Source organism: Acinonyx jubatus, chromosome D4, assembly GCF_027475565.1.
Source record: "Acinonyx jubatus isolate Ajub_Pintada_27869175 chromosome D4, VMU_Ajub_asm_v1.0, whole genome shotgun sequence".
Taxonomy (NCBI): Eukaryota; Metazoa; Chordata; class Mammalia; order Carnivora; family Felidae; genus Acinonyx; species Acinonyx jubatus.
In genome coordinates, this window is record NC_069391.1 from 30,594,798 (window position 1) to 30,610,565 (window position 15,768).

Below are 15,768 nucleotides of genomic sequence, written 5' to 3' on the forward strand. Positions count from 1 at the left end.
TGTGTTTCAAACATTTCAATTTCCTTTCACAATCACATTCAATGTCTAACACTCCCCCATTTTTAGAAGCTGTCTGAGCCTAGACTCTGATGTTAAGACAGCTTAGTTCTTTGCTTCTTTTTCTTTCATTTCGTTGACGGTTCATTCATTAGAGTGTTACACTCTATACCACTGGGCACTTGGTTTTTAGGGTGTTTTTCCTCCCATTTTATGAGTTATTCCAAAGGAATAGGTTCCTGAAAATTTTATACTTTCCTATGATCGTGGCCACTCCATTATTTTTAGATTTCCACATAACTCTTATTTGCCACATTCATTATTTGCCTGAGGAAGCAGACACTATTTTTATTTGCCTTCTCTTAAATTAGGTTTTGGTTTAGTGATCAGGAAAAAAAAAAAACAACCCTGTAGAATGCACCCACACCCACACAGTGTATATCTAGGAAAACTGATGGCTTATACCAATCACTCTGGGTTTTATTCTAGTTTTTAGCAAAGTTAAAGACAAACGTGTAAAGTGTAAGAGAGAATGGAAATGGGGTAAATACAGTGTGTTCTGGTATTAAAAACATCATGGGGCCCAGCTTGGTTCTTGGGGAATAGGAAGGATCTTTCATGCCTAATGTGTGCAAGGACTTTGCAAACTCATTTAATGCTCTCGTGAAGTTGAGATCCCATTTTACAGAGGCGGATATTAAGGCCTGCAGAAATGAAAAGAAACAAACCGACATAAAGCCTTGGCCAAAGTCATGTGTTTAGTAAGTGCTATAGCAAGAGTGACATTCTTCCCAGTTTCTCTGGGTGGCTCTAGAGCTCTGTAATTTACTAGCTCTGTGACTTAAGGGAATCCCCTAATCCTCTGGGCCTCAGTTTCCTCACTTGAAAAATGATGTCTGGGTTAAGAACTACATGGTCTCCAGATATCCACTGTAGCTTTAACATTCTGTGAGTCCAGTGTGTGAGCGTGATCAGGATTGGCTGGTTATGAGCCAACCAGGTATCGGATAAACACCTCCCTATCAGGCCAAGGTGGGCAGGGGAGGGTGAAAGTTAAAAGAAAACCCACAACAAACAAACTTTGACAAGACCTCTATAAAAACTGTGTGTTCCCATAGGTTCGTCCTATTTGGCGGCTGCTGCCTCGTCCACAGCTTCTGATACCTAAGAGGACTCTCCCCCACAAACTGTAAGTAAAAGAACTTCCTTTGTCTGCCTGGACGGCACCTGGGAGTAAGGGGTTAACAATGGCACTACACAGGTAGAGGAGAAAGTCTGTTTGCTTTTGTTTTCAGGAGAAACTTGATGGTGGCTGAAAATGTGATGTTGTACTGAAATGATTTTCCTCCCTAAGCATGAATGCTCATCCACACCTTTGCTGACTCTTTGGAGGCAAAATGCTCAGGATGGATGTCAGCTCCCAGTGTGACCTGCATGAAAGCTCTTCTGTCTTTGGCCTAGGAGAAACAGCTTGAATGCTCTTATTTGGTTAGGTGCCAATCATGTTTTGAGGTTCCTGCTCATTTCTATTCTCCCCATGACAACTGCTTAATTCAATGATTTGTTTACATATCTATTGCCTGATGTCATTTTCTTCATTCTCTTCCTATTCCTAGTAGTGCTGGCGCTGAAGCTCCTTTGTCACATAAATGAGCTCCTGGTGTATGTTGCTTGTTACCCTTGCCTTCACCACTGCTCAAATGAGAAAATGGAACAGGCTGGGAATTGTCACAGAGCACCATCATCATTTGTTTATGAATTGTCAAATTTCCACTTGTTTGATGCTTTCTGTAACATTTCCTACTTTGAAGATCCTACAGTTTAAGTTATTTGGAATAACTCAGAAGCTGCTGACGTACTTTAGGATATTTGTTCTAGTGTCTGAAAAATAGATGTGTTATGAGGATATGCTGCCTTTATGCACAAGGGAGGGGCAGAGAGAGAGAGGGAGGGAGAGGATCCCAATCAGGCTCTGCCCTGTTGAGCGAGCGTAGAGCCCGACAGGGGGCTTGATCCCATGAACTGTGAGATCGTGACCTGAGCCAAAATCCAGAGTGGGACTGAGCCACCCAGGCACCCCAGGAGATGCTGCCTTTTAAAATAAACTTCTTTCTAGTTACCTAGGGCTCCGTTAGCCAATTGGGATCCAGTAGCGGCTTGAGTTCTGCTGCCATTAAGCCAAGGCACATCTGGGGACCACCCCAGACCTACGCTAAAGCCTGAGGTGCTGGATGGAGACCAAGAAGTGCCTTTGACCTAGGTGCCAGTTTAGAAGAAAGAGCAACACTCAGCTCTCTTTCTGAGTGTTCCTTGATCCCTTGATCAGGGATCAAGCTGTCATAGGGCATCTCACTGCGCTTGTCACTGTGACATGGGGGTGGGTGGGTGGGTAATGAAGCTGTGGGCATCTTCACACATCTATATGTAAAATCTTGCTCGCAGTGCCTGGAGGTCATAGGCTTTCAATGTATTACCTCCTCATGTCTTCTTGAAAGCCCATCTGCCTTGCACATGGAGAAGCGAATGGACTCTTTACTCCCCTATATTTCTCTAGGAGTTAAATATTCATTTTTACAAATCATTATCTTTTCACAGAACCTCTTCAAGGAAGGCAGAAAGAACTGTAGGTTTCATCTGCTATTTTTCTAAAAAAGGATTGGAAAAAGGATTGGAAAAAGGATTCCAAGTCAGAAGCCAGTAGGATATGGTTTTTAATCCCAGGGAGGAGGGGCATCAGACATATTCTTTTTGAGGTTCAGATTCCCCATCTTTAAAGTTGGCAGGGTTGACATCTCTGAGGTCACTTGCACTTCTGTTTTTCTGTGATTACCTTCTATTCTCATATTTCCATACAAACTTCTCCCAGATTTGTATATGTATCACCTGTTAAAATATTACGTATAATAAATAATGTAATATATAAACCTATTCATTGAGAAATCAAACATTACAAAAAATTTATAAAGTAAAATGTGAGGGTCACTCCATCCCATTTCAGTCCCCACAAGTAACTCCAGGGTGGTTACTCTCTGCTTACATAGATGCACAAACAGTATGTGTTATACCAGTAAAATACTTTTTTTTAGGTTTATTTATTTATTTTTAGAGACACAGAGACGGCATGGACAGGGGAGAGGCAGAGAGAGAAAGAGAATCCCAAGCTCCATGCCATCAGTGCAGAGCCTGATGCAGAGCTTGAACTCACGAAATTGCAAGATCACGACCTGACACAAAACTGAGAGTCGGATGTTTAACCGACTGAGCCACCCAGGCGCCCCAAACCATTTTTTTTTAACTAAAAAAGAATGATACTAAATATTACATACTTCCTTGAAACTTGCTTCTCCCCCCCCCCCCCCATTGTAATAATACAATGTGAACAACTTCCCATCACACTTTAAAAACAAATTGGCTTGAGACCTCAGTGAGCAGAGGCTGGGGAGCACGGAAATCACTCTCCACGGTCACCCACTCCTGGCTATCTTCCTGTCTCCAGGGATGAACATTGGTCTGTGACCCTGTTTTATGATTAACAGAGGGGCAACATTTGTGCTGATGTGATACAGACCTTTAATCTCTCTGTAGAAGTTTAACTTCCCATAAGCAGTATTGGTTCATTTTGACCTTTTCTCTTTTTTTTTCTGGTTGAATCAGCACACTCAGACTAAAAAAATAACTTGGTAGTATATAGAAACATGGGATCTTGTGTAATTATTTTTTTAACATTTATAAAGAGATATATAGTAATATACAACATTTTCATAATGCATTATAAAACATCTTCCAATTTATCATGCAATTAATTCGACAAACATATTTGGAGCAACTACAATGAGTACGGGTGCTCACAAGTTACATTAGACCTGGCAATGAGACAACCAGAGCAGATATTAGCACCATTTATTCCATAGTAAACTAAGACTCGGAGAAGTTACTGACTTGCTCAAGGTCCCAGTGAGGAGGAAGCAGAGCCAGTGTTTGAACCCAGGTCTGTCTGACCTAGGATCAAAACCCTGTGTGAATATATGAGATGTTTATAAATCGACAAGCTCTATAGTGTAAGGCTGATGAAACACAGCCCAAGGATTTTGGGTCCTCTGGGGGTGTCATCAACAAGTACTCTGGGGGTGTTATTGGGGACATTAGAGTCACCCAAAGGCTGATTCCTTTCACCAGGCTCACTCTTTCCTTGAAAGAGGGGAGTACTGCCCCTTATCCTAACTTTGTGCCTTATTAGTTACATGTCCTTGGACAAATAATTAAACTTTCTTGTATTCTTTCCTTATCTATTATATAATGTGTGTGTGGGGAGGGGAGAAGCCCAGCTGCCTTCTGAGGGTATAATGAGGAATAAATTATATAGTGCATGTAAAGCAATTAGCAGAGTACTTGGCAATAAATGGTCATTTGCTATTATTGGGTGATGTTTTCCTTTTGTTTCGTCAGGGAAACATCTTTCTTTCTTATTTGTTAATTCCTTTATGCAATTACCTGAACTGAGAGAGAAAATTTGTACTTTGGTCTGAAGGTCACCAATTTCAGGTTGGCTTTTATCCACATAAAGAACTAGTGGCCAGATTTAAAGTTAGTAATCCCCGAATACAATCTTAGGAGCTAATATATAAATGAGGGGAAACCCTATCTTCAGGTGGCTGGGATGGGAGGGGTCTCAGAAGATCATCTTCTCTAGAGATCATTGCCCATTAGTCTATCCTGTCTGTCCCCAGTGACAGTGCTGTGGTTCCACTCTTTGGGGTTAATGCGAGAACCCCTGTTGAAGTGAGAGTGGCATCAATGACACCCTCTTGTGAATTAGTTCAGTAGCCATCCATTTCTTATATCAACCCTGCCTTGAGGGATGCAGAAAATGTGAAGAAATTGATTTGCCATGCGGAGCAGCACTGGGTGGGGAGCTCTGCCTCATCCTAGCTGAGACCATGGGCAAGTCTGTTAACTTCTCTGGGTATTAACTTGCTGGTTAACTAATGAAGATAATAGCTGCCTTGGTTACCCCATTGCTGAGTGGATTAAATGAGAACTGAGATGTCCCTGTGCTTGCAGGAAGTAGAAAGCAGGCATGGGGCATCTACCCTATGGATGAGTGTTTGAGAGGGAGAAGACCAGGGAAAGGAGGAGGTCATAGGATTGAATAGGACACCATTCAAGATAATCCTTACCACCATTTTTTTTTCTTTGATAGTCCAACACCTGCAAAATTAATCTTTCTAACATCCAGATGAGAGTGCTGGGAGCTTGCATTTTTGACTAGCCCAAGGTGGCAGCCGAACAGAGGCAAGATTCTTTTCAGAGGGCCACTGCCGAGAAGGGTGCTTGCATAGGGGATCTTCAAACCAGAGTGTCTCTTTGCTAGAGCAGTGAAGCTGAGAGGGATTGGAGCAGGGATCACTGTATGACTTTGGCATACAGAGTGATCCTAGAGTCCATGGGAGCCTCCAGTCCAGAGCCACTTAGGGAAAATCCTCCCCTTATATCCCAAATGGTGTCATAGGTGGTTGAATATAAGAAAAAAGAGCCTTGCACACCATACTCTATGTCCCAAAGCCGAAGAGAGGTTAACTGCAAGGCCAAATGTCAGTTCCTCCTCTCAAGCTTGCTACCCAAAGAATAATCCAGGCTAACAGAATAAAATGGGAGATGGCCATCGAGGCTGAAAGCCTCACTGTCCTGGCTTCAAGTCATCCAGAGCACCCAAAGGCACCAGAGATCCACAGAGGGATAGTCAATGACCGCAGTGCCGTCTATTTGTCAGATTTGAGTGGGTCACTAGTTAGCTGGTTCAGTCTCAGAATCAGTGAACCCAAAGGTCTCCTGGAAGACATTCTATTTAGGATGACCATGAAATTTGGCATCCCACCTTCCTCCATTATGGCTAATTGCAACTACTGAAGCTAGAGGGGGAAAAACCCAGACCTCATTTGTTTATCCATTATGGACATGGTTCAGAAATAGAGGGGCCCACAGGGCTTGGTAGCATACCTTGGCTGTCTTGGTCATGAGCCTGTCTGATCCACCTGCAGTTCTGTTCAGGACACTCCCACACTCTTTTCCAGACCTGTCACCATGGCCCACCGATTTCCAGCCCTCACCTCAGAACAGAAGAAGGAGCTCTCAGAAATCGCCCAGCGCATTGTTGCCAATGGGAAGGGGATCCTGGCTGCAGATGAGTCCGTAGGTGAGTGCAAGTAACATCATACAAGTGTATTCTTATTTCTACAACTTAGCAAAGGCAATCAACAATCATATTCTTTCCTCTCGGAGGAGTAAAGGTACACAGCAGTGGGAGCAGAAGACCCAGTAAACATAGACATTTTGAGTCCTGTAGTTCCAGTGGGTAGATTTCTGAAAAACAAAGGAAGAGGCTCAAGCCCTCCATTTTAAGGCCCCCTTGCCAGCAATCATTTGGGGTTTTTTTTTTAATGTTTTATTTATTTTTGAGAGAGAGAGTCAGAGAGACAGAGTAGGAGCAGGGGAGGGGTGGAGAAAGAGGGGGACACAGAATCTGAAGCAGGCTCCAGGCTCTGAGCTGTCAGCACAGAGCCCAGTGTGGAGCTCAAACTCTTGAACCACGAGGTCATGACCTGAGCTGAAGTTGGATGCTGAACTGACTGAGCCACTCAGGTGCCCTGCCAGGGATCTTTTGAATATAGACTATAGCAAGGCCAGGAACTCAGTAATAAGAATGAGGTCAGATACACAGACCTCTGCTGCTGAGAAGTCAGTGTAAAGTCAGCTAAGGAAGGTCAGGGAAGGCAGGGAAGTGTCCATATCTGGAACAGGGAAGGGCTTGTGGCTGAGAGAAGCCCAGGATGGCACAAGGGAGGGTTGCGGCTGGCCTCTATGGCCCACCATAAAATGATAGAAGCTAGAGGAGTCAAGAGCCCACCCCATCCCTCCTTCTACTGTATCGTCTAGTCAGATTGAGGGCTGGACATGGGGGTGGGGGGTGGGGGTGGCTAGAGAGGTCTGAGGGCCTTACAAACCCACTTGAACCCAATGGTGGCTTCCACCCACCTGGACCCTGACATGTCCATTCCATGCACTTCCTAACCAGCATCCTGACAGCAGCCCAGGTCTTTCTTGAGGGAGCCAAAAGGGAGACAGTTTTGAAGATCTGAATAAAACAGAGTCTTGCTGTCCTGCTTAGGGTTGCTGAGCTAGAGTGGAGGAGGCCAGCAGTAAAGCCCTGGCTTGCCCCTCCAGCTGCATTTGGCCCGCCCACCTTATAGGCACCATGGGAAACCGCCTGCAGAGGATCAAGGTGGAGAACACTGAGGAAAACCGCCGGCAGTTCCGGGAAATCCTCTTTACTGTAGACAACTCCATCAACCAGAGCATCGGGGGCGTGATCCTTTTCCATGAGACCCTCTACCAGAAGGACAGTCAGGGGAAGCTGTTCAGAAACATCCTCAAGGAAAAGGGGATTGTGGTGGGAATCAAGGTAAATACTTCCATTTCCACCTCCCTTCTGCCTCATCCCAGCCCAACTCTCAGCACAGTCACTGGGCCAACACTCTGGACACCCTTATCATCCAGCTGTCATTCGTACTCCTTTCCAGCATCATCCTTCCCCTGAGGACCAGATCCTCTTCTAGACTTTTCTGCCAGTGCCTTCTTCTTCCAGCCAAGTGTCTCAGTTTCTCCTGGTGTCTCAGTTTCTCCATTTCTAAAATGGGAATAGTAGGGCGTACCTCATAAGGCACTTATAAGAATGAGGAGTTTATAAAACAGTTCCTGTCACATAATTATTATTTATTTCAGGATCACTATTATTATTGAAGCATTTACCATTCAGTTATAACTCTGTTATCTCAAACCACATGAGCTCAGGATTGAAAACTAGTATCAGTTGAGTGCTTACAACTCCAAGTGCTCCTTTAATCTTCCTCATAACCTCTGGAGGTCAGTTTAGTTATTATCCTAATTTTAGAGATGAGGCAAGAAAATGGAATTACAAGGCATAGCGGTAAGTTGCCCACAGCAAGGCAAAACTGGAGCCAGTTCACACCCAGGCTGTCTACCTCTCTGGCTCATGACCTCAGATTCTGGTATGCCGAGAGTAGGGGCTGTGTCTTTATTCTTTTGATTTCCTGGAATAATGTAGTGCCTGGTATGTGCAGGTGCTCATGAAATTTCTCTTAGACACATAATTTAAGGGAGCTACTCCTATATGGCACCTCTACATCCCAGGTACTGTCAGATTACTTCTTATTTACCAAGCTCCCGGTGTTTTCCATACTTTCCATCTTCTTAGTGTTGACACTCAGACATTGTTCCTTCCAGGTAACTTCCCTTCTGCTGTGGACTGAATTGTGTGTCTCTGCCCCTCCCTCCGTCCTGTTACTAACACACCTTTGGAATTCAACTCCTTGGCTTATGAAAAATGACAACTATTAGTACCAGGGGCTCTGCTTGTGTTTTCCTGGGGCCCATGACATCTGCTAATTGCTTGTTAATTATGTTCACAGTTAGACCAGGGAGGTGCTCCCCTTGCAGGAACCAACAAAGAAACCACCATTCAAGGTAAGGATATCACCCACTGATATGAATCATGCCAATATATGTTAGAAATGATGGCAAGCAAAGAGGGAAGCAAGGGAAACCAAAATATGAATATCACACTGGTTTTAGAGCCACACACATCTGCTTTTCAATCCCAGCTCCTCTATGTAATAACTGTGTGACCTCAAGCTAGTCATGTAAATGTTCTGAGCCAGTTAAAATGGGATGACAGTGTCTGCTTTGCAGAATAGTTGTGGGAATTAAATTAGATAAGGTACCTAAAGTGCTTACCACAGTCCTTTGTGCAGAGAAGATACTCTATACCTGAGAGTATAAGTTTTAGAGAAAAATCCAGCAGCAGAAGAGAGGAAAGGTCCCAAGTTTTGGAATCAGACTCACCAGGGTTTGACTCCTGGTTCTATCACTTCCCAATTAGACAATTTTGCAAGGTACTTCACTGCCCAAGTAGGTAAGTATGAACCACAGCTTTGGGTTAGCTAAGCGGAATTTGAATTCCTGTTCTGTCACTTGTTAGCTATGCAAACTTGGTAAAGCCACTTAACCTCTTGTAGCCTGGGTTTTCACATCTGTAAAACTACTATAATATTAACTATTAGAATTCTTATGGTAATTAGATGAAGTATGCAAAATTCCTAGAATCATGCCTGGAACATAGTAAATACTAAACAAATATTAGTTCCCTCTATTCTTACAAAGTATAAAGCCCCAGATCTTTGGGCTCAGTATCAGGATTGATATTTATTTGCCTGGATGTTTTCAGTCCTTAAGCTCCACCAACTGAAAGGTAAGGCAAGGAAGAACTTCCTCACTTCATCAGTGCCCCGTGGATCAGGGATAAGGGTGCAAAGAAGCCTTTTTCTCTTTTGTGACTTGCAGGGCTCGATGGCCTTTCTGAGCGCTGTGCCCAGTACAAGAAAGATGGTGCTGACTTTGGGAAATGGCGTGCTGTGCTAAGGATTGACAACCAGTGTCCATCCAACCTTGCCATCCAGGAAAATGCCAATGCCCTGGCCCGCTACGCCAGCATCTGTCAGCAGGTGCTCAGCCTTCCCCTTGAGCTAAAACAACAGTAGGAAAGAGCCTTCTTCAGAGCTTCTCTTTCCAATTTTACTATAAGTACATGAACCTTATCTCATCCCTGTATCCTGGTGGCATTTTGTACCACTTTTGCTATAGCTAGGTATGGTAGGGTAAGATTTGCTTCCACAAGTTAGCTATGAACCCAAAGTCTGATGCCATCAACAGCTGCCCTCTGCCAAAGCTCTATAAGCTGAGTCTTACGAGTGATCCAGCCCCTAGGGCCAGGGCACTTGCTTGCCTATGCTCCATCACATCTAAAACATGATCCTCTGAGATCCCTAGCTCAAGAGTGACAGCTCTGATTTAGCCCCAATCCAAATAGTATCTTGGAGGATGGTGACCTGACACTAGTTTCCAACATACATTGAAGTGTCCTGGGATCCCAGTTAACGTCTGATTTGCTTGTGTGGGTGTTATGTTGGAGTTACCAACGTTCTCAGAACTATAAACGGTGCTTAATTCCTTAATTAACCCACACAAGGGGGATCTTTCTTAGTGATCTTGGCTGCACTAAATGGGTGACAACTAGGTTCTGAGGTAGCTAGAATAATCTCTAGCATGATCTGTATCTATAGAAACTATGGGTTTTTATATTTTTTATTCACTCCCAGGAGTTTTTTTTTTTTTTAACCTCACTGTGCTTTTTTGGCCAAGCTACAAATGCTCTTTAGAAATCCTATTAAATTTCTTTTCACTGTCTTTAAGTCAGTGAATGGTATTTCTCTATAAGGGCCCCATTTTATACCAATTGCAACTGTCAAACATCTTTTTTTAAGTTTATTTACTTATTTTCAGAGAGAGAGACAGTGTGAGTGGGGAAGGGACAGAGAGAGAGGGAGACAGAGAATCCCAAGCAGGCTCCTCGCTGCCAGCACAGAGCTTGACTCAGGGCTTGAATTCATGAAACTGTGAGATCATGACCTGAGCTGAAAGCAAGAGCCCAGACGCTTAATCGACTGAGCCAGGTGCCCCAGGCAGCTGTAAAACATCTTCTTAAGGAAAGGATCACAGTGAACAGAGCTGCTCTTTACCTCTTCCTTTTTTCCCTTTTTAGAATGGGCTGGTACCCATTGTTGAACCAGAGGTACTTCCTGATGGAGACCATGACATGGAACACTGCCAGTATGTTACTGAGAAGGTAAGTCTTGAACATAAAAGTCCCAATTCCAGTTGAAAAATCTTGGTACTTAACATATATCAGCTGTGATATATGAAATGTTGTTCAGTTGGAATCGTTACGTAGCATTGAGAAGGTAAGGAGGTACTTATCAAACCTTTTTTTTTTTTTTTTTTTTTTGGCACAATAGTATTCTCCATATGGAAAAAGCACAGAATTTTCTGTACTAAGACTTGCATTTCACAATCCACGTCCCCAGCTGTGGGACCTTTGGTAAATCCTGTTATCTTTTTGGATCAGTTACATTATATGTAAACAAAGAAATTTAAAAATAAGATGAGTAAATGTGAAATGTAAGAAACAAAACAGATGAACATAGGGAAGGGAAGGAAAAATAAGATTAAAAACAGAGAGGAAGGCAAACCATAAGAGACTTTTAAATACAGAGAACAAACTGAGGGTTGCTAGAGGGGACATGGGTGGGGATGGGCTAAATGGGTGATGGGCATTAAGGAGGGCAGTTGTTGGGATGAGTACTAGGTGTTGTATGTAAGTGATGAATCACTGGGTTCTACCCTTGAAGTCAATACTAGACTGTATGTTAACTAATTTGAATTTAAATAAATAAAAATTTAAAAACCTGTATATTAAAAAATAAATAAATAGGTAAAAATAAGACGAGCATCACGTGAGAAAAATGTAATTAGAAGGTACTTCATTCATACTTGCAGTGTAACCTGATTTCAGTTTCTCCACTTGCAAAAGTAGGTGGACTGAGATGAAGCTGGTTGGGAAGCTTTGGCCAAGCCTCATACAAGAATACCTTTGGCTCGCATCCCTGCGACATAAAAGTGCCAAGGTCAGGTGACTGTCAGGCTGGCTCTGGGTTTCACCTGTTTGGACCTCTTGTCCTTCAGGTCCTTGCTGCTGTCTATAAGGCCCTGAATGACCATCATGTTTACCTGGAGGGCACCTTGCTGAAGCCCAACATGGTGACCGCTGGACACGCCTGTACCAAGAAGTATATGCCAGAGCAAGTGGCTATGGCCACTGTCACAGCTCTGCACCGTACTGTTCCTGCAGCTGTTCCTGGTAAGGCTTTCCTTCTCCTCTGACTTGAGATCTTAGCTCTCATCCTGTGAAGGAGTTCCACAACCTCTTGTGTTTGTCTAAAAGTCTTCTTTTTTCCAGGAAACAGACCTCTGTATCTCAGAGGCAGCCAGCACTTTCCCTCATACTCCATGATACCACATATCCTGAGTCTGTCCAAATGCACAAAATCCATTTATTTCCTCAAAATTTAATCACCCTCCTTATTTATTAAAGCCTTCTCTTTTTAGCCCAGTTAACTTCAGCAAAAGCTAACTAATTTTTCCAACCCAGTTCCATGCAAAGAGAGAAAAGATTGAGGCATCACATTTCTTTTAGGCTCATTGCTCGCTTTCTCAAGCCAGGCACATAAACTGGGAGTAGTAGAGAGGAATGGCTTCTTTCCTTCCAGGTATCTGCTTTTTGTCTGGTGGCATGAGCGAAGAGGATGCTACTCTCAACCTCAATGCTATCAACCTTTGCCCTCTACCAAAGCCCTGGAAACTAAGTTTCTCCTACGGACGGGCCCTGCAGGCTAGTGCACTGGCTGCCTGGGGCGGCAAAGCTGCAAACAAGAAGGCGACCCAGGAGGCTTTCATGAAGCGGGCCCTGGTAAGATGCTACTGCTTCTTAGCTACTTGATCAAGTGGATACTTGGAGCTTTCTTACCTGGGGAAGCATTGCTTTTTTTTCAGGCCATAATGGTATCTCCAGAGAGTGTCTGCTAGATATTTGAAAAGGTGGCATTAGAGCTCAGTAGGAAGGAGAGGGCTAGAGAGAGTTGTGAATTATCCACACTGGGAGCTTAGTTGATGACAGCAGACTGAAGGACAATCTCCACAGAGACACTGGCGAGGGAACATAAGAGGGCCAAGGACTGACCCCAGGCACCTTTCATTTTGGGGAGATGAAGAAGAAAGCCATCATGACAAGCAGCAATAATATGAACCAAGGATCCTGGGAACAAATGGAGACAAGTTTCAAGAGGATCAGTAGTAACACGCTACAGGGAGATTCAGAATAAAGGCTGAGGGAAAGCGGACATTGGCATTTAGGAGCATATACAGTGACCCTCAGCTCAACGATTTCAATAGAGAGAGAAGAGGAAAGGTTGTCAGGAAGGAAGGTTGGTGGGAAAAGGCCCAGAAAGGATACCAGGAGAAATAAGGACTAAAACGATTTTATTCAATCAGTAACCATTCCTTTTTGAATACCTAGTATGACCCAAGGGCTGGGGTGAATAAAGGAGATGCAGATACCACCTTCAGGGAGCTTAGGGTTCAGCCAAATAGGGGAGAGCCTGGCATGCTTAAGTGTAAAGCAAAAGGAGCCAGAGGAGAGATTAAAGACAAGGTCATTGGGGATAACTGAGAGGACAAGGAGTTAGAAGAAACAAGATTGCACAAAACTAAATATTAAATGCAGGTGGCAGAGTTGGTCTTGGAAAGGAGGGAAGAGGCAGCAAAGAAGAAAAAAAAATGGGTTTGGAATCAGGTCTGTAGAGGTGAAGGGATGTAGCAGTTGATTCCAATTGAGGCCATCTGTTGAGGGTGATAAGGGAATGGAGATTTCAGTCTTAATTAACATTGGGGAAGCTCAGAATAGTTGTTGGAGTAGCCTGTGAGGAGACTGACCAGACATAATGGCCAAGCATCAGGCACGGTATGGCTGAAATGAGAGTAAATTTGTGGTGTGTTAACTTAGATCCTGAAGTTTCCTAATAGCTTAATCATGCAGGAAGATCCAGATCAATCTCAGTGGGAAATGGCAGGATAGCAGAGTAAAAGTTTAATAGGGAGATAGGACAGTGCTGAACTTGAGCAATAGCCCTAATGTGGCTTGCTGATCACAGAGGAGGCTGGGCAAGGAATCAAGCATAGCCAGAAGTTTGGTGATGAGACATTAAAGAAAGGAAGGCCCCAGAGAAGCTTAGAAAACATCCCACAGGCATAAAAGAGGTGTGAGATTTTAGAGGTAGTTCTTGACTTTGTTAGGATGGAGAGCTGGGTCTGGCTGTGCTGATGTGTGGCTGAGGAGGTGGGGAGATGTAGCTAGTATGATGGAGGGATTGTGAAAGAAAGGGCTGGAAGGGCCATCCACACAAAACAAGGGAAGTTGAGTTCATCATTCAGGATGGTGGTTCTCAAGCTTGAGTATGCATCCGAATCACCTGGACGGTGTGTGGAAATACAGACTTCTGGGCCCCAGCCACTGAAGTTTCTGATTGAGAAAAACTGGGGTCAAGCCAAAGAATTTTCATTCCTAAAGAAGTGCTTAAGTCCATGCAACATACTTTGAAAATCACTGTAGATGTAGAAATAAGTCCCAGAGAGAGCAAGACTATAGCAACAGTGACTTGAAGACATGATACCATCGAGGGGCATTCAAATATTATTATTGCAGGTTTTGTAATTCTGGACTCATCTTTAATTGGAATTTATACAAGGAATCAAATGATAGTGTAATTACAACTCCAAAAAATTATATATTCTTGTGGACAAATATAGGTGGAAAATGGAAAATTTTTTTTGAAATATTTTTTTTTGAGAGTGTGAGTGTGAGTGGGGGAGGGGCAGAGGGAGAGAGGCGGTGAGAGGGGAAAATCCCAAGCAGGCCTCACAGTGTCAGTGCAGAGCCCAATTTGGAGCACGAACTCACCAACCATGAGGTCACGACTTGAGCTGAAATCAAGAGTCAGAGGCTCAACCAACTGAGTCCCTCAGACGCCCCTGGAATAATTTCTTTAATTTGCTGTGTTGTACCTCTGGCTATACCTTGCCTGGTCCTTTGGCATAATATCTGGACCATTTCCCAGCAAACGACTTGAACAGCCATTGCAAGCTTCTCCACTGTTCAGATTGAAATGTCCATTCCCTTATCACTATATCAATGAGAAGTTTCTCAACTTTTAGTACTGTTGTTGCAATACTGTTGGTACTAAAAAGAGACCTTCTCAGTAACTGACACAAACCTCAGCCTGCCTGAGAAATGCTCAGAAAGCTGGGATAAAAAAGGAGATAATGTATCATAAAAGGAAAGGAAAGCTATCAGCATCAATATTTAGCAAAATCACTGTAGGGAGAAAAAAAAAATCCAAATGCAGGTGGAGCTGGTTTCAAAGGAGAGACAGAGAGAGTCAAGCACAGGGTTGCATTTGCTCTAACCCCATGTCCTCTCTCATGCTTGCTTTTTAGGCTAACTGCCAGGCAGCTAAAGGACAGTATGTTCACTCCGGCTCTTCCGGTGCTGCTTCCACTCAGTCTCTCTTCACAGCCTGCTATTCCTACTAGAAGCTGAGGCCAACCAGCCTGCCTCTAGCTCTCCTGCATGCCTTGGTTGGAGTGCTGAAAGAGAACAACTGACCTTGGACATTAGACAAAATCAGATTTGAACTACTGGAAACACAGTACCTGTTAAATTCTTAGACTCAACGAAAAAACATCAGTTACTAAAACATAGGTGTGAATATTAAGGATCTGACAAAATTTCACGCAACTTCCTTCCAATGGCTCCAGCTCCCCATGCCCCAGAGTATCTACCTAAGAAAAGAATAGACTTGAAAACAAAACCATTCAAATAACGACATTCAAATATCGCAGAAGCTGAGTGCAGAGAAGTGCATCTCATTAAACAATCTTAGCAGTGATACGTTACGAAGGAGACAACTGCAACCAACAAAGAAATAAAATGTTCTAGAAGCCTTCGGCCAGTATCAGGTTTTATTTTTTGCTCTTGCTTCCAAAGGGCTCAGTATATTTCATTACCTTTGACTCTACTAGACATGACTGACATTAATGGTTAGGGTCCTCAATTTGGGCTACTCCTGGGAATAACCTGCCAAAAATTAAAACTCCCAGATGCTCAGCCCACACCACAGGCCAATTAAATCAGAAACTGTGGATGTGGGATCCTCTAAATATCAGGGTTTCTTAACAGCTCCCTTG

General features: G+C 43.5%; 1 protein-coding gene across 1 annotated transcript; it reads left to right on the top strand.

Annotated features, from left to right (window-relative positions):
- The first annotated feature begins 1,097 nt into the window (after positions 1 to 1,097).
- ALDOB (aldolase, fructose-bisphosphate B) lies at positions 1,098 to 15,528 on the top strand. Its single transcript, XM_015068987.3, has 9 exons — positions 1,098 to 1,186; positions 6,069 to 6,190; positions 7,245 to 7,456; positions 8,484 to 8,538; positions 9,415 to 9,575; positions 10,673 to 10,756; positions 11,653 to 11,827; positions 12,237 to 12,436; positions 15,019 to 15,528. Exons 2-9 carry the CDS (start codon positions 6,079 to 6,081, stop codon positions 15,112 to 15,114), a joined length of 1,095 nt encoding a protein of 364 aa, XP_014924473.1. The 5' UTR covers positions 1,098 to 1,186; positions 6,069 to 6,078; the 3' UTR covers positions 15,115 to 15,528.
- The last annotated feature ends 240 nt before the right edge of the window (positions 15,529 to 15,768 follow it).

What these genes read in the sequence shown, in the direction of transcription:
- ALDOB (XM_015068987.3), top strand. Translation starts at nt 6,079, where the DNA reads ATGGCCCACCGATTTCCAGCCCTCACCTCAGAACAGAAGAAGGAGCTC. An exon ending in ACGCCAGCATCTGTCAGCAG is followed by an intron (nt 9,576 to 10,672) that starts GTGCTCAGCCTT and finishes TTCCCTTTTTAG; the next exon opens with AATGGGCTGGTACCCATTGT. An exon ending in TGTTCCTGCAGCTGTTCCTG is followed by an intron (nt 11,828 to 12,236) that starts GTAAGGCTTTCC and finishes CTTTCCTTCCAG; the next exon opens with GTATCTGCTTTTTGTCTGGT.